General features: G+C 43.1%; 1 protein-coding gene across 1 annotated transcript in view; it reads right to left on the minus strand.

Moving 5' to 3' along the window:
* Positions 1-8,599: 8,599 nt before the first annotated feature.
* The window catches only part of HLF (HLF transcription factor, PAR bZIP family member), a 36,662-nt gene continuing 17,997 nt past the window's right edge, over positions 8,600-27,264 (minus strand). Inside the window, exons 3-4 of the mRNA XM_075169607.1 lie at positions 15,054-15,274; positions 8,600-11,941 (exon numbers count right to left, since the gene is read on the minus strand). Coding sequence (XP_075025708.1) covers positions 11,726-11,941; positions 15,054-15,274 — 437 coding nt within the window. The 3' untranslated portion in view covers positions 8,600-11,725. The remainder of the gene's footprint in view (positions 11,942-15,053; positions 15,275-27,264) is intronic.

The raw sequence follows: 27,264 nt of genomic DNA on the forward strand, positions 1-27,264 counted from the left end.
TCGCTAAACCTTCCGCTACCCAGCAGCACCCTCCGGCTCTGCGCCTGGCAAAGCCGTTTATTTGCAGCTGAGGGGGCTGCAGGCTCTGGCCCATCTGGGCAGCGCGGCCTCAGGGTGGGATTTGCCTTTGCAATCCCATTTTGCAACTCCGGACGCTGACTCTTCCAGCCACGTCCGCTGGGCAGGGGGGCAAATGGCAGGGGAGGGTCTGCAAAACCAGTGCAGGGCAACAGGTCCCCTCCCTGCGTGGGCATCGCTGCCTCTCCTGCCCACGCCACCGTGGGACGTCCCACCTCGCTTCCTCTGGGGCCACTGGGACCTCACGGCCTCGGCACTGGGCGACCAGCCCATCTGCACCAAGGGTGCAGGGCCCCGGGCTGAGACACAGCGTGGGGCTGGGCAGGTGAAGGTGTCTTTTCCCGCAGGATGTTTCTGGCTGAAGGCTGCAAAGGTGGAGAGGTAAAACAGCGACTGAAATACAGGTGAGAGGAACGAGGTCGCTGGGCCAAAGCCTTCGTTAGAAGAAATGACCTCGGACTTGTCTCATCAACCCCAGGTGAAACTTGGCTGTTGATCACTATCTAAAAATGTAGCTAGTTCTCATAGTTTCAACTAAAATTGGGTCTACTAATATGCAAAATGATTGAGCACCATCCTTTTAAGTACAAGTATGTTTTACACTCCCAGATGGCAGCTGAAGCATCTCGGACCGATGCTGCCCCGGCTCCCTGGCCCGGGCACCGCGAGCACCCCGGGGGTTACAGCCCCCCGATGTCTCACACAGGGATGCTCCGGGAGAGCCCTGCTGCGATCAGGGTGAGTGTTTGGCAAAGCGGCGGCGCTGATGGGGTGATGCTGCGTTTGTCCCCCAATCCCTGGTGACATTTTGGTCTTTGGCCACACAGGGCCTTGTCACAGGGCCAGGCGAGTCCCCAGCCGAGCGGCTTCGCGGGGTCTCTTACCCTGCTGCAGCGTCACGGAGGCAGAAACGCGCTAGGGAGGATACCGCTAGATACTAAGGAGGAAAAAACGGACAGTGGTTTCGAGGCGAGGCCAGCGCTCGGAGCCGCGCACGGCTCTTGCGTGACCCCTTGTGTCGGCGCTGGCCGCATCCGGCGCTGCCGGAGGGAGCTGGGCCGGGGCTGTGCACGGTGAGGGGTGATGCCGGCACAGCAGCACGTGTGCAGCAGGGCTCTCTGGAGCTGTCGAAGAAATGCGGCTCTGCGTTCGCACCCACGGATATCTCCCATTTCTCTCATGCACGTTTACATTTAAGGGATGATTACAGTAAAAATGAAACGCAAATGTGGAGCAGAAACGCACCGGTCATACTCAGGCGTGACGGCAAGGCCTAGTTACCACGTTCAGGTATCAATTTAATGTTGTTTTTTTTTTACTGGCCTGTGGACAACACGGCTGCCAGGCATGCTGTGGGTACGGCTGCCTGTTTATTTCTCTCCTGAATAATTTTTTTAAGCAGCTGGATAAGTCCAATAGAGGGTTTAAAGAGTCTCAAAGTTTTTTAATTGTTGACAAGCTTCATGAAAACTGGGGCTTGATTAAAAAAAAAAGAAAAAGAGAACCGGGAACCTTGGATGCCCCGCTCCTGGAAGAGCTGCCGGCTGCGCCCGTCGGCGGACCAGCCCCACCAGCGCAGGGCTGGGCCCGGCGAAGGGGAGGCCTCGGGGACGGGCTGGTTTATGGTGGGCAGAGCTGGGCAGTCACCCCTGTGTGGGGGTCCCTGCATTCAGGACTTCTCCTGGAGGCACCAGAAGTGGTGCGAAGCCTCGGCCGCGTTGGGAGCCTGGGTCTCCAAAGCCGGCGTGGCATCCCTGCCAGCCACAGCGCTTGCAACGCTGTTGATAAGTGACACCCTGGTGTTGATGCCACTAATCCGAAACCTTTGCACCTTGTAAAGATGTTTTGGTTTATATCTCCTGGGCTTGGGGAGGAGGAGGAGCAGGAGGGTCTGGTCTTGGGCATTGTGCAGTGGTCAGGCAGTACCCGAGCGGCTCGGGGCTGGAAGAGGAGCTCCACCAAACTGAGCTGAAACTGAGCGGCCGAAAGCAGGCATCCGTCCCCAGCTCAGTCTGGAACCGGGGGTACAACCTGGCTGTGGCCCGAGCCGGCCTCTCCTCGCGCTGCTTCTCATGGGGAAGAGCAGGACCCGTTACCCTGAGATTTGCAGCCCTGCAGTGCCTGAGCGAGTTCACGTGGGCCGTTTCTGGAGGTAATTTTATAAATACCACGCCGTATCTCATGTCTTTATCCTGCCTGGCGTGGGCGGGATGGGGGATTTTCAGCCCCTGGGTGGTGGGGGCGGAGGGGCCACGGGCCTGGGCTTCTCCGCCGGCCTCTCCTCACGGGCGGCCGGGCCCAGCCCCGCAGGCCTCCAGAGGGCACCAGGCACCGGCGGATTAAAAACTCAATTAAAAGCTGCCTTGATTGAGCTGGTCCTGGGTTATGGTCAGCACAGGCGGCGGCGCCTCGCTGGGCACCGGCGTCCCCCGGCTCTGGGGCGGTCGGGGTGTACCCGCGGTCTGGGGGCAAGGTGGCCCCCGGGGTTCTGAGGGGGCTGCTGAGCGAAGGGGCGATGGTGGCCCCTCGGGTGGGGACACGGAGCCCGTCAGTATCTGTCACTGGTGGCGTTACTGTCAACGTTGTTTTAATGGCTCGGGGAGAGGGGTTGTGCCTGTTTAATGTTCTTCATTTGGCGTTGGTAGCAAAGCCCCGAGTCGTCCACGGAGCGGGGGAGGTGGGATGGGGAGGTGGGATGGGGAGGTGGGATGGATGGGGAGGTGGGATGGATGGGGAGGTGGGATGGATGGGGAGGTGGGATGGGGAGGTGGGATGGCCTCAGCCCGAGCGTGCGCCTTGGTGGGGCCGGGGGCCCCGGGCCGGCGGGAGCTCCGTGCACAAAGGCTAAAATCCGGGGGAAACGAGGTAAAGCTGCGATGCTGCGGTGGAGAAGAGCCCGCCCGCTGCAGCCAGCGCTGCGCAAGCAGAGCTGCACACGCAAGTGGAGACCCCCCCCCCCGGCCTTGGTCTTTCTCCCGTGGTGACGCTGTGCCAGGGCCCCCGCCCGGGGCACACGGGGGCTCGCCCGTGAGCGGGGGGGGTCTCCCCTCTCATCACGCCCGGGCAGCAGGGCCGGTGGCGGGGAGCCCCGCACGGCTGCCACACGCACCGATCCCCGCGGCGCCTGTTGGGAAGCGGGTGGCCCCTGCGGTGTCACCAACCTCCAGCAAGGGTGCGAGGGGCCAGGGTCCCTCTGGGGGCAGGGCTTAAACCTGGGCCGCAGCGGGTCCCCTGCCATGGACTGACGGGGGCTTTGGGAGACTCCGCAGCCAGCGGAGGTGGCCTACGGGGACGGACACAACCCCCCCACCTATGTCCTGCAGCAGGTTTGCTTTAAAAACACACACACGTACATATATGTGTGTGTATACACATAAAACTGTTTATAGATATGTGTAAATCTCTAAATATATATCTATATACATGGATTTACATATATACACACATACTGAAAATTTTTATCTATCACCATAATCTACATTATATATCTAAAATAGATCATTTTATATACTTATGTATTATATTAAAATGCTACTAAATATGCTATACTACTACTAATAATAATTCTTAAATTTTATATGTACATGTGTATGCTAATGAATATTGAATTGTATGTGAAAATCTTCTGACATATATATTACTGTATATAAAAATTACAAACATCTCCAAAAGCATGTATTATCTGTTATATACATAATATAAAATACAGTAATAAAAAGCTGCTAAATATACAGCCCACCTAAGGACACGCACACCCACCCCCCGCACATCTGCACTGTGTGGTTACAGTGCTCGGATCGTGCAGTGGGACTTGGCACCCAACAAAGTTTGGTGCTCGGGGTGGGGGTGGGGTGGTGCTGAGGAAGGTGCACAGCCCAAGGACAATTTTTTAAAGTATTTTCCTGTAAGCATGCCTTTATATACCACGAAAATCTATTCATAGATTGAAATATAAAATGAATTTATTAAAAATATGCTTTCTGAAAACATGATCATTACACTTATAGCTAGTTATCGATATAGCTACACATGCACACACAGACACCGCGCGTGCACCTCTATTGGAACAAATATACTTTGTGTGTAACATATAGTGTATATTAAACACAGAACTTTATAGCAATGATAATTTACATACATAAATATAAACCCGGATTATTAAATTCTGCTAAATATGCTGAATGAAATACAACTGAATTGATATCTGTATATGCAACTGTATATAGACATCTAAATACAGAGCTATAGCTACATAGACACAAGCACACACACGTGAAAGTGAGAGTGCACGCACATACGTGTTTGTGTATTATGACAAATCTATTTTGTGCATAACATATAGCATTTGTCATAAAACCAGACCTTTATAGCAATAAAATCTATTTTTATATATTACAAAGCTATATTAGTGAGTAAAGAGTGATAACTATACTATGTGAAATAGAATTATTACATTTGTATCTATACAGATATACAGAGAGAGCGCGAGACTGAGTGATACCGGCGTGCACGCGTATACACCACACGCACGGAGTGGCGGGGGGCAGGCGGGCACGTGTGTGCACGCACATGTGTGTATTATAGCAAATATACATTTTGTGCATAATGTATAATATATATCTCTCAAAAACAGACCTTTATCAATAAAATGTGTGTGTGTATATAAAAAGATATAAAGCCATATTAATTAAGTAAATGCTGTTAAATATGCTACATGAAAGTATAATTATTAAATTTGTATCTATATCTAGCTACACGGGTGTACAGACATATATAGATACATGTGCATGTGCATACCCACACAGAGGCAGGGGAGAGCGAGTGTATTAGAATCAATATACTTTGTGTCTCCTATAACATGTATTAAAAAACCCAGACATTTCTTTTTAAAAAAAATTTATATATTTATAAATCAATATAGAAGTATAAAACTAGCTTTTAAAAATAAAATCTGCTAAATATGCTATATGAAAATATAATTTTAAAACTTTAATGCACTTTTAAAATGTGTATAAAAATATATACATTTTTTAAATAGCTCGCTCTCATGAGTGTGCATGCGTGCGCGCGCACACACACACACACACACTATCTCTCACAGGACGGGGGGAGAGAGAGCATTTCTGTGTAATTAAAACATTTTTTTTTGTGCGTCATGATTACTATATATTTAAACCCAGACCTCTACATATCAGCGATGACTAGTTTTATATGCGTCTTTCTATGAAAATAAAAATCTGTAAATTCTATTACATATGCTATATGAAAATAGCATTATTAAATTTCTATATGAAGATACTGAGAGAGGGAGGGGTGCACGTGTGCGTGTGTATTCCAACTAATACAGTTTGAGCACAATATGTACTGTGTATTAAAACCAGACCTTTATAGCAATAAAATATAAAATTACAGATACATAAATATAAACCTAGATTATTAAATTCTGCTAAATATGCTGTATGAAAACAGAATTGAATTTATATCTGTATATACAGTAATATATACATGCACAGAGCTATAGCTATATAAACACAGGCATGAATCTGAGTGTGCACGCATACGTGTATTATGACAAATCTTGTGCATACTACGTAGCATTTAAAAGATCTTTATAGCAATAAAATCTATTTTATATATATTTAAAAGCTATATTAAGCAGTAAATTCTGATAAATATACTAGATGAAATATAATTATTAAATTTATATCTATATAGACATATACAGAGAGAGCAAGCGAGCAAGAGCAATACAGGGGTGTGCGCAGAGACACAGAGGGTGGGGAGGAAGGCAAGCGTGCGTGCGTGCGTGTGTGTGTGTGTAATCAAAAAGGACCTTTATAGCAATAAAATCTGTCTATGCACATGTGTAGGAAAAGATATAAAGGCATATTAATCAAGTAAATGCTGCTAAATAGGCGATCTGAAAGTATAATTATTCAATTTATAGCTATATAGATACACACATATATAGAGCTACACATGGGGGGGGGGGAGAGAGAGAGAGAGAGAGCGCACGCACAGGCGTGTGTGTGTGCATATTAAAACTAATATACTTTGTGTCTCCTATATATTAAGAACCAGACTTTTATATTAAAAAAAAACACTACTTTTTTTATATATATATATTAAAAAAATTAAAATATAAAACTAGCGTTTAAAAATAAATTCTGCTATATATAGTATATAAAATACAATTTAAAAACTGTTTTCTATATACACATTTTTTTGTATGTGTAACTGTATAAAAATATATCTATTTATATGTATGTTCTCATATGCATAAAAAAACTAATGCGTGCGCGCGCGCGTGTGTGTGCATGCGCTCGTACACACACACGCGTGGCAGGGAGGAGATTGAGCAAGTGCATGTGTCTGTGTTATTAACACATATATGCTGTGCATGATATATACTATAACCGGGCTCTGTGTGTATCTATATGTATCGCCCTCTCTCTAGCTACGTGGCTACCTAGATACAGCGAGAGAGTGGAGTGTGCATGCGTGTGCCTGTGTGTGTATTATAACAACAATACTTTCTGCATAATATGTAACAAACATATATTGAAAACATGCTTTTATATCAATTAAATCTATTTTATATATACAAAAGTGTTTTATTAAAATGAATTCTGCTAAATATGCTGTATGAAAAGATAATTAAATTTCTAGAGAAAAAAAGTATGTGTGTGCATGCACGTATACATGCATGTGTGTATTATAACAAATATACTTTGTGCATAAGACGTAACAAATATATTAAAAACAGACCTTTATACCAATGAACTCTATATACATATACATATATAGATACACGTGTACACATATTTTAATGCCTAACTTGGATAAATAGCAGTAAGTTAGTTATACTGTTTTTTCTCTCACTCAATCACTGTATGTATTGCATATAAACTATAAGTATCTGCTATGTCTTCTATAAAAAATATTAAGTCTAATGGCGATTAAAAGTAATGAGTTATTTTGTAAACTAGAATAAAAATACTCCTTAATAGACAGAATTTTTATGGATGTATTACTGTCTGTGCACTGTATATTAATAAATGATCAATCTCATGATAAAGTGTATATATGTGTATAAATATATATGTATGTAAATGATGTAATATAGCATACACTATAATGTTAATACTTATATATTATTATATATAAGTAAAATACCTTATTAAATATAAAATAGTTCTAAATATACTACACTTAGAAATATAGTATCTAATCTAAATGCACATTTGGTATGGTTGGACCCAAGCTAACTCTCGCAGCCGGGCTGCCGCCGTCGCTCGGGGGCTGGCAGCAGCCGGGGCAGGCTGGGGGGGGACATTTGCACCCCCGGTTACCTGGGTTCCATCCCCCGGCAGGACCCAGCCCGGGCTGGAGGCTACAGGCACTCACGGACCAGCGTATGGGGGGAGAAAAATAAAAATATACCCTCCCAAAAGCCCTCTGCCCAACCCCTGATACACCAAAGCAAGCACACAGGTGAGAGAAGAAAAATTTCAAAGTTTATTAAACATTAAGAATAACAGACAAAAAAAAAAAAAAAGATTTGGGCTGAACAGCATACAGGATGCAATCCATTTCATGTCATACAGTTAATTTGATCTTATTTGTTAAACTTGTATTTAAACAGATGCTGTCTTGTGGTGTTGCCAGAAATACGATGGTTGATCACTTGTAAGTTTTAATACACTTTTTTTTCCTTCACATAAAAAAAAAAAGTCAAGAAAATAAAAATAAACTGCACATCTCTATTGTAAATTACATGCAAAAATAGTTTTAAAGCAATAAGTGGGGTTATTACAAACCCACAGAGGCAAGATATTCAAATGTTAGGGGTCCTTCGGCACTGCTGAACTCATCCCACTTGCAGTTAGAGAGCGCGTTCGTGCTGGTCCGTGGAGGCACAACCCAGTAAGTCAAGCCCGAAGCCTCGCTCAGGCGCCTCCCTTTCATTTTGAATTTCTTGCTTTTGTGGATTCAAGTCAGAACTTTATTTCCATGGTGCTAGGTTTAGTGACTTTAGCACCATTCAAAAAAGAAAAAAAAAAATCCCCCCCCACCTCCTCTGCCACAGGCTTTCCCACGGAGAGCCCCAAGGTGCTCAAACGTCTCAAACACGTCTCAAATTCATTTTTAGAGGGCATTCTTTTTTAAAAAGAAAGAATTCACTTCTAAGATTCAGCAAAAATAATAAAAAAAAAAGACAACAAGCATTTTACCAATGCTTATGGTTTAATAGAGGTCAGTGAATTATTTAGACACACTATTAATTATTCTGCAAATATATATATTTCTATTCTTATAAAATTACAATTTCATATACCTACAAGCTCCTTCATGAGCAACAAAGCCATCAGAGGTGTGATGAGCCCAGCAAGCTCTCCTTGAGAACTGAAAATGAGCTAAACTTTCATTTATTTATTTGTTTTTGTTATTTTGGGGAGACAGCCTGGTTAGAGAACCTGGGTTTTTCCAAGTTCTAGCCCACATATTTTGCCCTTCCCCCCCTCCCCCCTTTTTTTTAAGGGTGAGCTTTTCAGAGGAGCCAGGGTACCTCACTCCCACGGTAAGCGGTGAGTGCCTAAGTCCCACAGGCTCCTCTGAAAGTCCTCACCCCCAAAAAAGAGAAGACGCCAGCCTGCGCGGAGCTGGGTGCCCCGGCTGGCGCTGAGCAGCCCTTCCCGCTCGCTCCAGCACGCTTCCAACCCCCCGAGCCGCACGCTTGCCCGACGGCCCTCCCGCGCGGCAGGATGGGGCGAGCGGGCATCCGAGCAGCTCTGGGGCTGCTGGGAACCTCTGTGCTCCTCTGTGGCCATGACAATAAATGCGTGATATCCAGCCTACAAAAACTACCAGCTCCCACCCCTTCCCTGCCCAAAAGAAATAAAAGAATTATCTGTAATTTTTTTCCAAGCTGCCTTTTACATTTTAAAGGAAGTTTTGTGGTGACAATGCAACCCACCGATGGACCTAGCTAGGGACGTACCCGCTGATCTCATAGGCACCGTTCCTGCTGTTCAAGCGTCACCCCGAGAACAATCATCGTGAGGGCAATTAGCTGTTGCAATTTGCTATGTTGCTGCTAAAAGTGTATCCACAGCAGCAGCTGGCTGAGCCCTGCCACAGTCACGCTTCTTCCAAAGGACAAAAATGCAGTTTATTTCATAGTGGCCTTAGCAGATGCACTGACTCGTGCCAGACACTCTCAGTCTCGTTTCTCTACCCATGCATCCAGTGCTTATACTGACTTTTAGAAAATAGCTTACTACGCTTTAAACTTTGCTGCAGCATGTGAAAATTCAATTTGCTGAACAAATGGTCCACAGGCAAGTACTGCACGTTAAGGGACGCTGACAAGTTGGGTATGTTTGAGGAAAAATACTGGAAAAATGCCATCGATGCGAGGATATTTTTAATGCTGCACAAAATGTTGAGTCCTTTGTAACAATCTCCTGAAGCATGAATAATGATTTAATGGAATGAACAACCTTTTTATTTGAAAATAATGTCAAAACACTTAGAAAACTGTGAGCAAGACATGTAGCACCATATTTTCCTCACATGTTAATAACCGTATGCAGTACGTACAACTGTATACATGAACAGAGCTATTTATAAAAAAATTTCAGCTGGAAACAGATTCTAGCAGCAGCAGCAGATTAGAAATGACTATGAGTTTTTTTGTGTTATATATTATTTTTCTGCCTTTACAAAATATTGTATTGTCCAATCAAGAGTTGACTAAAATCCATGTTGTGCTTTGTCCCTATTAAACAGATTCTTTATGTGTTTCTGATGGAAAATAATAGAGTCTCTCTTTTTCAGAAATATGGACATCCTGGAAAGCCATATTACTTCCATAAAAATTTAATTTAAAGCACAGAACATGCCGGTGTGCCAATGGTAGGCTTAAAATATTAAAGATTAAAAAAAAAAAACCACCAACAAACCCCTAAGCATTTCCTTTCTGTACAATAATGGAGAATATATATCTTTGCTATATATTTTAAACATGGAATAGCTTTTTTTTTTGCTATATATATGTCTTTCAAAATACATTGTCAGTATTTGTACTTGAAAAATACTGTACAAAACGAACATACTATAATTATTCTGTATAAACTTTATACATTTTATAATATCTATTCTTTTGGTCTATAGTAAACACTTAGATTGATTGGATTAACCACAGTATATGACAACACCATCCCCTTCTGAAATACACCAGTGTCTCTTACATTCATTTTTCAGAAGTCCACTTTATCTTAGAACATACGTGTTCAAAAGCAAATAGAGAGTTTAAAACAAGAAAGTTCAGAACCATCAGTTCATGTCACACTCAAAACAACAATCACTAGGAAAAATGGGCTTTGCAAACCAGTGACTTCTTCTAACTGAATAAAAGTGATTTTTAGAACAGCAAGATATAATCCACAGAAAATATATTACAGAACATGGGAAAAAACAACTGAATTTAGGTATTTATTTAATTTTTAGTCACAAAACGGAACTTGAAGAAATGCGTAACTAACTGAAAACAGAAAAGCCCCTCTGATTTCGACATCGGATCTGATTTGATACTATTAATTTTGTTCTCGTTTCAACTAATTATCCTGCTTCTTATACATGCGCTCCCTATAGCAGGGATACAATTAGCATGCTCACGTTAATGTGTCTTTTACTTTTTAACTTTTTGTTAAAGACATCAAAACTCCTGTTGGGTAGGGAAACCATCCTACGTCCACTAGGAACATCCGGGCAGCATGCACGCTAGCGTACAATAGGATTATTGCTTCAGGTACAGACAGTGCAAAATACACACTCTGTGGTCTATCGACAGTACTCCTACCTACCTGGGGTCCGTGGAAATAAAAGGAACCTTAACAGCTACAGAGAAGCCATGTGGGATCTATAATGAGTAGAGCTACCTCAGTCTAACAGCACTTTAAATCTGAAGACAATTATCACCAAAACTTAAAATACAACAAAAGCAATCTATAAATTAATATTTCTGCAGTGTAGTACTAAATTATTATTTGTGCACTTTATTAGCATGTTAACTTTTCTGATTAGACATACTTAAACAATAGCTTGTTACTCTCGAAAAAACTGAGATCTACTTTTTTTTCTTTTTTCTTTTTTTTTTCCTTTTTTTATAATTTATACTGGGATCTTTCCAAGTAAATCAGGAGGATGGAACTGGTTACAATAACATAAAAACCCTACTCTGAAGCAGCACTGAGAAAATATAATAAAAAGCTTACTATGGCGGTTCTCAACAGTCCAGGTAAAAATGTGGCACCCTTTGAAGAGGGCTTCATAAAAATGGGAAGTGCTGAGATGCGTGCGCACGCACACACACACACACGCACATGCACACACACAAGCGCACACACATATACAGATGTGTGAGCACACATGTGCACACATACGCAGGTACACGCATACCCAAACAAAAAAAACAACATAAGTCAGTTTTGTTTCTGCTTCTGGTAAAGTGCTGAAGACAGAAAGGTTGGTTTGGGTGTGGTGCTATCAAACAGGAAACACATTGTCCATCTATTCAAATGCCAACCCGCAACAAAAAAAAAAAAAAAGAAAAAAGAAAAAAACCCCACTCCCCCCCTTGGATTTACAGGGGGCCGTGTCGAGCTTCGTACTTTGCAAGGACGTTCTTGCATTTGCCCAGCTCTTTCCGTAAGTCGGCCACCTCTTGGCGGAGAGCCGAGTTCTCCTTCTCCAGAAACGAGGCGCGGATGGCGATCTGGTTCTCCTTCAGCCGGCGGGCATCCCTCGATCGCTTAGCAGCCATGTTGTTCTTTCTACGCCTTGCCCAGTATTTGTCATCCTGCTCATTAAACACAGAAAGAAACAAACAAGATATTAGATTTCAGTAACTGAGTGGCCACCAGGACGGGCTCTTAGCCACAGCGTCCGGACTGGGGAGGGATGACTTAACTCCGCACATTTTGCTTGCCTGGCCCAGTGAGCTGTGACAGTGCCAGGCACTGCTGGGACAAAAGTTACAGACTTACATGGCATAATCCATCCAAGGAGCACAGATGCCTGCCCATGTCTCTGTCAAAACGTTTACACTAACTCCCCTCATCTTGACTGTGAATTCCTCCAAGGAAAAATGAAGCAGTATTCCAGTGGTTCAATTCATCTTACATCTACGCTGACCTAGTTAGCACATCCACCTTCGCATGTGATGACTCACTCTCTACCGGTTGCCAGAGCAGTACGAATTACCTCTTGTACGTCCCTGCTCCTCTCCTTTGCCAGCCAACACCTGGTTCACTCTCTATGTTGGTATCATCCATTTCGTCTATGGTTCAGCTCTTTTCCTCTGTTCAAAGTTCTTTCTCTACAGAGCCCCAAAGCGTTCCCTGTTTGCACCCTAGAACAGTAAGTCACTGGAAGAGGATTCCTTGGCACAAGAAGGACGGCTGCTTTGGTACCATCCGCAAAGAGATTAGTACAATAGGCTTTGACTGGGGAAAAAAAAGCATTTGCCAGAAATAGGTCCACTAACCTCTGAAGTTTTATAAGCTAACACATTCCCAAAGTGTTATCCCTAAAGACTTGCCTCTAGGAGATCACCTTATTGCATTGTGGCATCAATGGCTCTAAAGTCACGACTTAATTTCATCTGATTTTTCCACTCTTCAAATGAAGTGGCCTTCAGTGAAATGGCAGCTTCGTTGTTGCTTTGAAACTGAATTAGAGTTCTAGAAATTTGGAACAACTCAGTAAATAAAAAGTAGGCAGAATCTCTCACGAAAAGTAAAATTCAGTCCCCTGCAGAATAAGAGTGATGCAGCCATTCAACCCTCAAGTCATATAGCTCAAACTTCCCCTCCCAGAGTCATCCCTCCATTTTTATACGCTTCAATTTGCTTGTGTGGCTTTCTTGTTTCCATACCCACGACAAGGACCAGGAGCCATCTGCTCCTACGTTGCAGTGAATAGACAAATACTCCACCACTCCCCTGTCTTTCAGCATGAAGCATGCCAGGCCTAATACCGCTGCTCTGCATCTTCTCCCACTGCTTGCATAAAGGCAAAGCAAGAGCAAAATGACTGCTAGAAGTAATCTACAACTGCTTTGTATTAGTTTCGCTTAATGAGGTGTGCGGCAATGACTATCTGGAGCCAGCGTATCTCTAAATTGCTCTTCACCTGTATGTAGACGGGACCCCCAAAAATCCTCTTAAAAACAAGCATGCAGCAAAAATCTATGACCCAAATCTTGTTTATAATTTCCTATCTCATTCCACTTGAAAAATCAGCTTTAAGCAATTTATTAGTGTGCCACCTAGGCTTCATCCATCTTTATTTTAACAAATTGCTATGGCAAATCCCTTAATCCAGGCCTGAAAGAGGTAAGGCTGGCATTTCAAAATCACATGCAACCCAGAGACGATTGACTGCTCTAATCTGCTTACCCTCCCCCAGAACTCAACAGCCGCTCTACATGCCGGGGCAGAAGCAGCACTTGGGGCAAGCACTCTGAAATGAGTCAAGGGCAACTGATGTGATTATCTCAGGGAAAAGAGAGACCCTGAATTTCTAGTTCAGTCTTCGGTTGAAAACTTGTGTGCCCCACTACTGCGTGCAAGACACTGGTATTTTCCACCTCTGGCACGGAGTAGTCCAACAGCATCTTTGGCAAAAGTTTGCTGTGATGAATAAGGATACCTAGGAGACAGCACAAAATGACGAATGGCACTAAGGAGCAAACTCCGGTCTCCTTACACCCACACAGACATTTCTGTATCGAACACCTCTCTTTCGGAGACCTCTCAGCACACTGCAATGCCAACAGAGCATCGTTGGTAGTAAAATTTGCCCAGGTAAGTAATGGCATGGTGCAGATAAACCTTTCTAAACGAAAGCTGAGGATACTACAGACAAAGTGACAGCAACATACCACCTGAACACTACTGGAATGGTGATTTCTGTGCTTTTAACGTGCACAACAGTATCCTCAGGGATAAAAATAGCGAGTAGCATCAGCTGCTTTCCCTAATGCTATCAATCTGGTGTAAACACATGGCATCCCAGTCTCTTCGCACGTGCAGCCAGGGATTCCCACCGACTCCAACAGGCTTTCAGTCGGTGTCTTGGGGGGCAGAAGCAACAGTAGAATGAAATTCGGCACTGACTACCTCTGATAAAAAAAGATCCTCTTGGAAAAAACATATTGGGAATAGAATTTTGCAAATAATGACAATTTTCACAGTTGTTTGATAAGCTGAATCAGTTGATCTATTTATTCTGCTCTCTTCATGCTCTTTGCTCTTCACATTTCAGAAGCAGTGAGAGGCATAGAGAAGGATGCTCTTTCTTTTTAAATATTGTATTATTATTATAATATATTTTAAATATTGTCTTAAAATACACTTCTCGGCAGAATAATTTTGTTTTCCTACAACTAGTTTAGATTCTTTCACCTAGATTAGTAGTGTTTACTATAGCGTTCCCATTCATTATTAAACACAGAGCTAAAGCAACTTCCAAACAAGACACAATATACTTCATTCTGTCATTATCAGGGACCTCCATGGACCCTGTAAGAGACAGATTCTTCCTTGAAGAATTCACAATCTATGCGGATGAGACAGAGAGAGGATGGAGGAAAAGGAAACATGATCAGACTGTTTCCTAAGTGGGAAATATGGGACAAAGTAAGCTTGTCCAAGGTCACGCAGGAAGTTTCTGGCATACAAAGGAAACGAATATTGGTCTCATGAATTTCAACTGTTGCGTAACTAATAAGGGACATCCTCCCCTCAATCTTATTCAGAACCGTTAACAGTTTTATTTTACAACAAAGTCGTATTTAATTTGGCAGATTTACCTTACACGAGAAAACAGATTCATGCTCAAAACCTGTATCTCAGAGAGTAACTGTCACAGAGTCTGTACGAACCACCTCGTCACCAGTTCCAATTTACCTTCAGGTCATCTGGAATGAAGACTTTGCGAGCTTTCTTAATCATGGGCTGTGGTTTCAGCTCTTCTTCAGAGAATTTGCGCTTACGAGGGTCAAACATCTCCTGGCCAGGAATACTGGAAAGAGCAAGATCTGCAGGGTCAGGTTCGTAGCCAACAGGAACTTGGATAGTCTCAGGATCAATGGGACTTGGTGTGTTTCGGTTTGCTGGCAAGATCTGACCTACAGAAATAAAGGATAAATTCAGCTATGTTACAAGAAAATATGTAAAAATATTACTGAACATGGATTTTAGAAGATCTCTAAATACTTTACAAGCAATAATTCTTTAAGCTTTCACTGTAAATTTGGTATCTACTCTTGCTAAATATTAGATTGTCCATTTTGTAGGGTGCATATTCAGATCCAGACATGCTTATGCTGTTATTTTCAGAATTGCTTCCTAATTCTGGGTGCTAATCTTGGATGCCCACGTAAGATCACTGAATCCAACACTGAGTTGCACTAGACTGCAGGCAGAAGACATACTGCTCCAACCCGTGCCACTTCATTAAGATCACATCCTCAGGAACAAATCGTAAGTACTGTCATTTAGCTCCAATTTATCCACCACACTGTAATCCTTCCCAGTTTTCTCATACACAGATTTCTTCATATATACCTTTGAAGGTACGTTTAGTTTACAATCAATGTACAGTATTTGCAGTAGGACAATATCTCATGAAAATGTACTTTCAAGCTGTGCTGAAGCACTCCACTAAGGAGTGCTATTTTCTATGAAATCCTACCGATGGTATTCTAAAAGACAATGAAGGAAACTAGCAACATGAAAGGCTACAATGACTACTTAAAGATGCTCTGCAAAAATGAACGAACACTTATTTACGCCACATTGCTCTTTTATGATATATAAAATCTACTAAAAAGGAGCCTATCCCCAGAAAAGAATGACACCCCCCCATTTTTCTTTTTTAATCTTAGATATAGCCTTCAAGATCCTACAGCATCAATTCAGGCACCATTCCCACTAAAAATCCAATTTAAAATCTCCACCAAAGGTTCCAAAAATAGGATCCTAAAGTCAGCTGCCTAAACATGGACTATCCCCAGGGGCAGAATTTTCAGAAGTTTTCACATGCCTCAGAAGTACAAGCCTCACAGACTTCAGAGGGAGACTTCTGATTGATGCAGATATTCTTTTATAATTTTGGCTATTAGCTAATTCACTTTGACTTTAAAGATGCGACAGCTTTCATAATAACTACACAAACATCCTGTGACTGCATAATATTTCCTTACTTGTGCCCGCATCTGCAATATTTAGGGTGTAAAATGGTAAACATTAAATGTCATTTCTAATTCCAAACCAAGGCCAGTGTTAACAATGTAGTTTTTATTTTAATCTAGAAGATCACGGCAACAATATTGGAACTGCATAGAAAATGCACCGGGGAATTGCATTGCGCAAACCAGGGCTTGCTAACAGACAGCTTGTCTTTTGTAACTCATATTTTAAAACAGCACTGATAAAATCAGCTTCCAGGAAAGGCTAGTAAGGGCCTGGGAGAAGAGAAAAGGAGGATCAAAGTTATTAAAATGTATATACATCAATAGGAGAGGGAGCGAGAGGAAAGGATCCCGCTACCCGCGTTGTGCCAACAGCAGAGCGCTTCCTCCTCTGCCTCCGCACCCGGCCTGCCGCTGCCAAGACCTCGGTGCCGAAAACTTGACGTTTCCTGCTGCGCCTCCTCAGTAAAACCAGAAACCGCGGCCCGCCCGACCACCGGCCGCAGGGGCGGCGGCAGCGGCCTCTCCCCGCGCTGCCCGCCCGGGGGCGCGCCCGGCCGCCGCCGCCTCGCCCGCCCCGCGGCGTGGGCCCGGGGGGCCGCGTTCCCCAGCCCACGCCCCGCGTGCTCCAAGCGACAGGGGATTACAGGGAAAGGAGACGGCCTGCTCGACCCTGTTTGCCTGGCGGGTTTTCACCAGCAGGCGCCTTGGCTCTGCCCGAGGTAGCTGCGATTAATGCTTGTGTTTACAACGTTTCGGTGTCTGTGAAGGTGGTGGTGGGGAAACCCAGGCTGGTGACTGTTTTAAAGGCAGCTCAAACGGCTCAATGCACCAAAGCATTCTTGTAGCCTTGCTTTAAATGGATGGCTAATCTCGTTTCAGATATATGGGCTGGCAGAAACAGGCTTATTTAAAGGATTAAGTGCAGGAAAGCTGCCTTTGATGTGAATACGCTTGTACCAGAGCAGCCAGGTATTTTTTTAATGCAGACAAATATATAGACGTACGCAGGTACAAATCTTGCAAAATCTGTAATCCAGATAAAAATGAAGCAAGACACTAGCCTGAATACTTTTATGATATTTCTGGTGAGCATGCAGGGTGTTTCTAAAAGTCAAGTGGATTGTGAAATCTGCCCTAAACAAAAGAGCCTGTATTTAAATATTGCTGAAGTTCTAGATACACAGTATCAGTTCACATATTATCATTTATCTGTAATGTGCCATATTACACAATTACATGAGCTTTGTAATCACTGGCCTCAAGAAATTTTACAGTATCTCTCTGAAAAAAAGAAAGAGCAAAAACGCTTCTTTTAAACACGGGGAATTGAGGTATTACATCTTACCAATAGCAAAATAAAGGAGAGCGATGCATCTCCAAGGTGATCTGGGAGAACAACCTACAGCAATCAAGAGCCTGCCTTGTTCCCTACGTGCAGGCATTTCCCTTCCCCCGGTCTAAGAAGCTCTCGCTACTGAAGACCCGGTCCTTCAGCAAACATAAGATGTCCCAGGTGCCAATGCGAAGCTCGTTCAAGCTATCACTAATGCAAAGCCTGAACAAATCATGTGCACACCTAAATGTTACCACCTAGGAGCCTGAAGACTATTGCCCTGTAAGACACTCTTGCACGCACACTGCCCGCACACCTCTCAGTCCACGCGGGCTGACTCTCCGTTCTGTCACGCTTCTGTAAATGATCAGGAACTCCACTGACAGCAACAGAGTTAATAAGGGTGTCTAAAATCCCAGGCAGAAAAACCAGTATTTCCTTGTCCAGCATTCTATGTTAGGCAACTCCTGGCACTTGGTATCCTTTTATTTATTCTATCAAGTTTTGTCAATAATACAAGCCAGGAACCTGTCTTCGTTAGTTTACTGGCTAATGGCCATTGCATCTATGTGGTGCTGGAACTCGTCGTAACCCAAGACGACAGCGTGGGCTGCGCTGGACTTGGCATTGCTATTACTGCAGGAGTACAGTACGTGGCCTCACGTTACATTGCTCTCCAAAGTCCTCTCCCCGTGTGTGCATGGCACTTTAGCTGTGCATCCTTCTGCCAAATTTGTTCAGGGTGTTATTTTTATGCGCTAAATTCCTCGCAATCAGAGGTAGGTCAAATAAGCACAGCAATCTGAACGTCATGTGCCCAGCAGCCGACTAATCCTCACATCAGCAGGCTTCACAGCTGTCACAACATCCAGAGAAAGGGCTGGTCAGAGGCTGTGATGCACAAGGAATCAGCCAAGGAGGAAGCCTACAGCGCCAGCCGGCACGGCCAGGCGAGGGTAAAGCACCTCACTGCTCAGCATTGGGAGCCAGATGCCGTTGTTGCCAGTCTCTGTATTATTTAAACACTGTGCTCACAACAGCGGCCAAATTTTCACAACAGTGAAGTGGCTGGACTGTTTAATGTGCTTAGCTTTGTTCTCAATGGGAGCTGACAATTGCCAAGTGTTTTGGAAAGAACTTAGCCCCTCTATTTAAGTTGCTGAAATGAGAGCTCTTGAGCATTAAGCTCTTTTGGAAATCCAGCTGCAGAGCTCCATGGTGGTGGTGAAGGCAAGCTGGGAACAATGGTTAATGGAAACTTCCCCTCATACCACCCTAGTGATGTGTCTCAACCATGGCCTGGAGAGACCACAACTATGTCAACACTGGCCTTTTGTCTGGAGACTTTCTCACTTGTAGAGCTCCACTCAAGAAACACTGAGTATGCCAGGACAGACACAGTTCCAGGTGTCTCTTGGCAAAGGAATCAGCAGGTTTTGACAACCCCAGCAGTTACGGCTGCCCCAACATCTTGCCTTTGCTAATGCTCTTGGTGTTGCTCTGGCAGATATTAGCAATAACGGAAAATTTTCCAGAAAGAAGGACTTGAAAGAAAGTTGGCTGTTCTAACCCTTTCAGTCCTCCTCCTCCCAGCAGAGACTGCCAGCAAGGAAGTCCAATGTAATGGCAATATTTTCAGTGTGGTTCCTTGTTCAAAGAGAAATGGACTGAGGCCACTCACTTGTGTCATGTGGATCACCAAACGGCTGGTAAAAAAAACAGCAGCTTTTAATTGCTTGTAATAATTAAAATGCACAATTCAAAAGTATAGAAGCATTTTTATATACCTACAAAACCAAAACGGTGATCTGGTATCGTGGGGAGCTCAATCACTGTATCCTGACTCTTAATTTCCCCCTTTTGAAACATCCCACCTACCAGCTGTGCCCAGGAGAGTTAAGACGGAAATAACCTCTTCAACTGCACCACTGCTTGACAGACTTCTTATTTGTATTGCAAGAGATCCCCGGTGAATTATGTGGAACTCAATTTTGAATCATTCAACTCCCATAGAAATGTGCCTGATTTTCAGAAAATCTCCCTTCTCGCAGCCCTTCCACACTTTTCATCAGCTCAACAGCTGGCTGGAGAACAGCAGTGAGAAAAAGAAAAGAAAAGGGAGTGCAAATGTTGTAATCAAAATATTTTTCCCTATTTTTTACACGTATGTTGGAGGGAAAGAAAAGAGGAGTTTCTTATTCAATTTATTAGCAGCCCACGATAAAATATGTGTTTGCTAATCATTTTTCTTTATATAAGCTAAAGGTACTTTGGGTATGTCAGTCAGACTATATAGTACAGCAGTTAAATTGACAGATAATCCTCACCCAGAGCTGCTCCAGAGAACACCACTGCTCTGCCGATACGTTTTCCAAATCGTCTATCCGCTTGGCAGCTGGCCAGCTATTTGGGATAGTTCTCTTACTCCAAATCACAGCCTGTCCCAGACTAATCTGTCATCTATTTCTGCATTAACTCCTTCAGCCTCTAGGAAAAGTTATCTCAATGCAGAACACAAGGCAGTGGGCAGGAATCCAGACAGGCAAAAATCCCCACAGGCAGTAAAGTAAAAGGAGAATTCTGGAGGCCAAGATTTATCTAAGGGCAGTATCTTGTCAGGTTATAATTCCTCAGTGACAATGTTATAAGCATCATCTAATTGCCCTACTATTAGGATTCTAGTGTCTTCCAGAAACCAAAACATTTATATGGATAGCAAGACCATAAACCATAGCACTAAAGGGAATGACAAGCCACGCTGTATGATCTTCCAGCCCTCAAATGGCAGGACAAAACCAACCACTCTGCCTGGGGGTAAAGAAGACACTTCACCCTGGGTGTATTTATCTAAGCAGTTATTAGAGGAGCTTTTATTTTCTTCCAAAGCAACAGGAGGTTAGTGTATTTTGACCAGTGCTCCACCCTGGCACAGACATTCCTCTATTTCTTATCTTACACAAACTTGATGCTGCCAAACATGGGGTGACTGCAAACACTTCCTACGGAAAGAAGGATCTTAATCCAATGCAACCACAACATATTTGCTGCTCTTAACACACACTAAAAGACTGGCACATAAAAGTGTTTTTAAAACATGTACTTTTTAAAGATATCAGCATTGTTTACAAACCTTGTGCATTTAATTATAAAAGAATTGTCATTTCCCCTCTCAGCATTGTGTGCCTCCTGCTCTGGGCCTCTATAGTATTATTACAGGCAGGACTGGTAGTCTTATTAAGATTGTCTGACACCTCCCATTAGAGGATGCCGTCTTCAGTTCCTTAGACCTTTGCCAGATTTCAACCATTCTGTTTGGATTTGTATGTGCCAATTACGTTTCTGCCAAAATGGTTCTACAGTTTCCCCAAAAAGGTTCAGCAAAAATACTTCGTTTTGAACCTGTTAAAAATTTCAGGCAAACTTTCCACTGAACTGTGCTAGTGGCCTATGCACTGGAAGAGAGGGCAGCTCCTCGATCAATGTCATTTCCCTTTCGTGTGCCTTCTTACATGCTAGCTGCTGCAAGCATGATATAAGGCTGGGTGAGAAAGAGGCAATTTGAGTAAGCGATTAGGATTGAAAGCTGAGAAGGGGGCAAGGAGGTGGGGAAGGTGAGGATGAGGGAGACTGGGAGCCGCAGGGGTGAGCGGAAGTGCCTGGAAGAGGAAGGCTGCTTCAGCAAAAGCTGGGATGAACGCGTTCAGTAAAAGAGCATCGTTGAAGGGAACAGGGCAGGAGAGTGCCTGTGCTGATGGTACTCCTGAGTCCCACAGATCCTCTGCTATCAGCAAATAGTGAAGTGCACTGGCAAAGCTCCCTGTCCCCCCTTCAGCTCCTTACAAGAGTAAGTTGTCATCCTCTACTCAGTCCCAGTGGCAGGACGCTGTCAGGTCCATTCCTACTCGTTTCCAATGTGCCTGTTGTAGGGGTGGCACATGAGAAAATCCATGTTGTCTTTTCAATTTGTTTTTAAAATTAAATGCAAGAGTTGTTTTAAGAAGCACAGTCATGGTTGCAACAATCTTTGAAGTTTTGATCACGTACTATTTTTTCCAGATTCCTTCCTCATTCAGGAGTTACTTGTTTCACCCATTTTGATTTACCCATATGGACCCATACGTTATTTGCCACAAATTATTCCAACCTCCTGTAGAGACACAATTAGCAACTTTTCAAGAGTTCCCTCCAGCAATGACGACTACTGCATCTGCGTGCTTCACAGAAACGATTTTTTTCTCCTTAAGACCCCCATGAAAGAAGGGGCAGCACTTCCTCTTTGCAGGTTAAGGACAGAAGTACAGACATTTTAAATCAAAAGTATGTAGCCAGCCTCTCAGGTTAGCTAACATTATAGGCATTGTCTGCATTTCAAATCGACTCTCACCGACTTCTGTTGCAGGTTGGGGGCTGTACACTGACACAAGTGAGGGCCACTGAAGGTATCAAACTGAGCTCCTCACAAAAAGGGAAGCAAACATGCAGTGTGACAAGCTCACATAATCAAGTGACTTGCTCACAATTCTGCTGAAACGTCGTGGCAAAATCCAGTCTCTCTAAGACAAAATCCTTCTATCCTTCCTGCCAGATTTTCCCTTCGTCTCCTGCCGTTCCTTGCATCCTCTCACATCTGCAGTAAATGAGGTCAAGATCCAAGATCCTACAGACAACCGCTTCCTTCCTGATACAGCCCTGATTCAACCCAGAGCTGGTCTGACCTCTGCATTCGAAAAGAGAAAAAAGAGGATATAAAGTAATTAAAGCCTGCATCTCCAAGCAGACAAGGGAGGGAGGTGTGCTATCTGAAGCTGCACATGTGGCCTTCGGTCGAGTGTTTCCAGGCTTTTGAGGGTTGACTTTGCAACTCCTGCATGTGGTTAGCATAACATGCATGTAATATGCTATGCCTGCTGTGCCAGTAACATTCTGCCCTTCAAAAGCAATAAACAAACAAATATGAGGCACCACCAGTTAAAATTTTCCACTATGTCTACTGGAATTAAGACTCCACTCTTCTGTAAGATCCATACTCTGAAAACCTTACCCTGTCTTTAGCCTGTGTGAAGCAGCACTTATCTCGATGAGGCCCCGTTTCTGAAAGCTACCAGGAAATCAAACTTTCCTTCCCTCCCAAACCAGCCCCCGACACCCAAACTGCAAGAGGTCTGAAAGTAGTTGTTCCTGTTCTGAACATTTCCCTTGCAGACGTGCTACATGCAGAAAGCGATGGGTTTAACCTGCTCCTGCGACACTGCACAGGGATTTTCAAATTCTTGAAAAGCATGAAATCCACAGCCGCCTTAAATGCTTTTCTGATTTTTTGTAGGGTGCTGCTTTCCTTACAAGGTAGGCCAAGATGGCATTCAGTGGGGACAGGGCCTTAAGAGAAGCTGCAGGGAAGAACGTTCAGACAGGTATTTCATTTTGATTTACACTTGATTTACATTTCAAGATGCTGATATTCTCCGGTGCATTGGAGCTTCGTGACATCCTTTGGCATATCTGTGCATATTTTTGTTAATCGGCAATTCACATATAGTAAGGTGCCTCAAAAAGTACAATTCTTCTTTCTTTTCTTAAAGGGAAAGTTCCAGAGAAGCATCAGAATTGTTAACCTGTTCTGAAGGAGATGAAAAGATCCATTTTTCTTTCCTTGGACAATTACCTACCCAGCTTTAACAAACCGATCTCAAACAGTAGATTTTAGATAGAGCCCCTGCTTTAAGTAACAGCCTCATATCACATCCATAAATACGCCTTCACGGGGAATACTACTCAAAAGAAAGACAACACTTGTCCTCAAGATGCGTTCATGCCACTGCCAATGTGCTCTGCAAGACTCCAGACCAGGCAAGTTCCTCTCACATTGTTCTATTTATTTGGCTAACGAACATCCAGCACAGCACGGTCTCAGTCAGTAAACAGGTCTTGCAAAAAGCCATCGTGTAATCCTGAAAGCATATGCCACCCATGACTCATGTATCTATTACCCAGTCCTGGTACCCAAGCCCATCTTGCTTGGGTGTGTTATCAGAACACAGCCAAGTGAGATTTCAAATGGCATGGAAAAGCCACGTGAACCAGGTACGTTTCCTCTAACTCCCAATCAGTAGCTAATGGCAAGCCTGGGAGACAGACAACAGATGCTATCAGCTGCTCTCTGAATATAAGAAAAAGGAGTTACAGGAACTTGCAAATCTCGCCCTCTCTTTTGATCTGTTCTGTATACACAAATCTGAACTATCTGTTGGAGTAGTTTTTTGTTTTTACGTTTTTACATTTTTTGTTCACTAAAACAAAGTACACTCTTTATGTGACAGAACGAAATTGATGTTTTATAGACGATGATTTGTATAAAATAATTACATTTTAAGAAGTAGGGATGCCAGAATGGGGACACATTGTTCCCATAACCTTCTATGTAAGACTTAGTACATTTTCTTTTCTCTGTGACTTAAATTATGACCCTCTAATATGTTTTGGAAAAAAAACCCAAAACAGCAAAACTCCAAAAGGTTGTATTTGGTTTGTTACAGCCCAATAACTGCAGAGGTCTGATTTGCTTTTACATACTAATTTTAGTCCCAATGAGCACAAACAAAGAAAGCACAAGGCTGTGTGGTTGTATCTTTTTCTCTATTGATATATTTATCTTAATTTACAAAATATACAAACGCATCAGTCTCGGGGAGTCTGAAAAATGGGTCAGAGGAAGAAGGGAACATGTAACCATGACTTAGGGAAAATTCCAGGAGAAAAGACTGTTGCATATGGATGTTACCCGTGTATCCATAACTACTTCTTTACAGCTGCTGCATAATACAGGTTTTCATGGCACATCAGACACAGACAAAACCAGGGAACTTCAAAAAGCAAGTTTGATTAAAAGAAATGACAGCACTGAACACTGGGCAAGACACTGTCTTATAAATTCACTTCTAAACATGAGAGTCATCTAGCACCAGAAAATGCCACGAAACTGCTGTGCTGAGAGTCTCAAAAACCAAACTAACACCTGCAGAGATTTCTGCACCTTAGAACAGCAGTCACATTTTCATAGAAAGATGAAGGTAAAGTGAGCAAAAAATCTCAGGGAAAAGTGACCAGAAAAAGCAACACATATCAAAATCTTCATGTTTTTATCTTTTAAAAATAGTAGCAGTGAAAAAGGTTGGCGATGGAATATTTCTTGAAGAAATCCTGGAATCCTAATACTTATTTTCCTTCTTGTGACCTCCTCTGCAAACTGTCCATAGCCCTGAACTGAGACTCTGAACACGCCACGTATGCATGTTCTGAATACAACAGATATGCAGAACCTGTGAAGATTTTGAACTATGTCAAAAATGAAATGAAAATGCCCCAAGACACAAAAGTCAAACTTCCTTCCATCTATTGAGTAGTGCATTTATTGTGATGCCTTCAGGAGGCATCTCAGCAAAATGGATCAGTAAAACTTGACTGCCATTTGAGGTTGCTATTTCTTCCCCCAGTTCACAAGTTTGCTATCACACACAGCATGGCTCTCCATCGGCACTCAATGATAAAAGTATTATCAACAAATTAAGTCAATATATTAAAAATAAAAAAATCAATATATTAAAAACAAAAATATATTTGAGTGTAAACTTGAGACCAACGTGAACTGGCAAAGCACTTATCAATTCACTGCATATGGGAGCTTTTAAACATACGTGTCTGCATTTTATAATGTACATAAACAGAGGACTCTATTCAGTGAAAATTAGCATTAAGAAAAGTGTAAGCCAATGGCAGCCAGTATACAGTAACTGTATTTTTTAATAAAGTATTTTTCTTCCAGTAACCATAGCTGCAAATTTCAAAATTAGTTGCCAATCCAGACATACCAAATAACTTTCAAACAATGTCTTGGCACTGAAACTTTTCTTGAACAGAGACCCTTCTACCCCTTCGAATACAGTAAATTTCGTAGAAATCTCTGCCTGCCTGGGAACAAAGCCCTCTGCGTGCTGCGCTGTACTCGGCGCTTCCCGGCAGCCAGACAACCAGCTCAACACCACTCTGATTAAAAACAATGTGTTTTCCTACTTTCACAGGCAACGTATCACCGGTATGCAGCACCGCTATTTCAGGTTTACTTGGGAGGGGGGAAAGCACAATGTACTCACCTTTGACACCTTCAGTTTCCACAAAACTTACAATTTACATTAAATATAACAGTGCTTTACTAAAAGCTGATTCCCACCAAAGTAAATTGACTGGTCTGGCTTTGTTTTTACAACGGTGGTCATCCCATTCTTTATACGAGATACCTATGGGACAGTATATGCCTTACAGTATTTTACTGTCCAGGGCTCTTGAGAGGACAGGACAGGACAGGACACAATCCTTTGTGTTATTTTCCTCTTATTCACCAGGTCACCTGTAGGTAAAGACACCGCAGGCTTCCCTGCCCCTGCAGAATTCCCATTCAGCCCCTGCTGAATAGAGGATCGGGTCTGCAAGAGTTGGCCATGCAGAAAAAGGTGTATCTGTGCCCAAATGAAAGGAGAAACACTGGAGAGTTGGGAAAGCACTGCAAGCTGAGGGCAGCAACAATTCATAGGCTTGGAAAATTATGTGGGCTTTACCTTTTACACTCCTGTTAACTCTGATTTTCATGAAGTAGGTGGTGTTGCTACAGCAACTGTCATATCACATCATTTCTGCTGTCTCTGTCACAGAGATCATCTTATTTTATCTTAAACTCAGATATGCAGCTTTTCTTCTTCTATTCTAAAGCCCTCTATATTTTGGATATAAAAAATGACACAAAATAGAGCCATGCCATATAAATGATATTTTTAAAAAATGTAGCAAAGCTTACAGAACATTTTTATTTGTTCTCCTTTTCAAATGCAGTTCTCTTTTTCAAAGAAAAAGGCACTGACCAGATTTATGGTAATCCAGAGTTTCAGAAATAAATTAAAAGCTGGTCTCATGATAAAGATGCTTCGTGCCTTTAATGTGTTCTTCCTACAGAAGCTAACCCTGTGTTTGGTGCACTTCACCAGAAGTAACTCATCTACTCACAGATGAAAACACCTTGCTTCCTCATGCCCAGGCCATTTATGTACATACATTTCACACCCAGCTTAGATGATGCTGCCCATCCACTGCACACAACACGCTGTTCCACTCGTGTACCTCACCCGCTTAACCTGCAGCCTGGAAGAAGCATCTACTGAAGCAGAAGTCTCAACCTATCTTTACCTGTTTCAGAACATTTGTCCTAGCTGCTAGGGATGAGGTCGCCACCCGGCTTTGCAGCTCCCTTGCTCAGTAACCGAGACGTTGGCTCTACCTCCTTTGCCTCCATTTTGCTGCCTGGATAAGGTCTTTGGCGACTCAATGCACAAGCAAAACTCAGTGAAATCCTGATGACAGAAAGGCTCTATTAAATTTTTGTCATTAGCGTGCATTCCAACTCGTGCATTCACAGATCTTCCTTTAAAAAAATAAAAAACCAATGTGGAACAGTAGTAAATATTCAGTTACACCCTCAGGCTACTCAGGAAACAAAAGAAAGCCCTATCTATGTTAGGGCTATGGTCAAAGGTTATTGCACAGA

Source organism: Calonectris borealis, chromosome 20 (assembly GCF_964195595.1).
Source record: "Calonectris borealis chromosome 20, bCalBor7.hap1.2, whole genome shotgun sequence".
Lineage (NCBI taxonomy): Eukaryota > Metazoa > Chordata > Aves > Procellariiformes > Procellariidae > Calonectris > Calonectris borealis.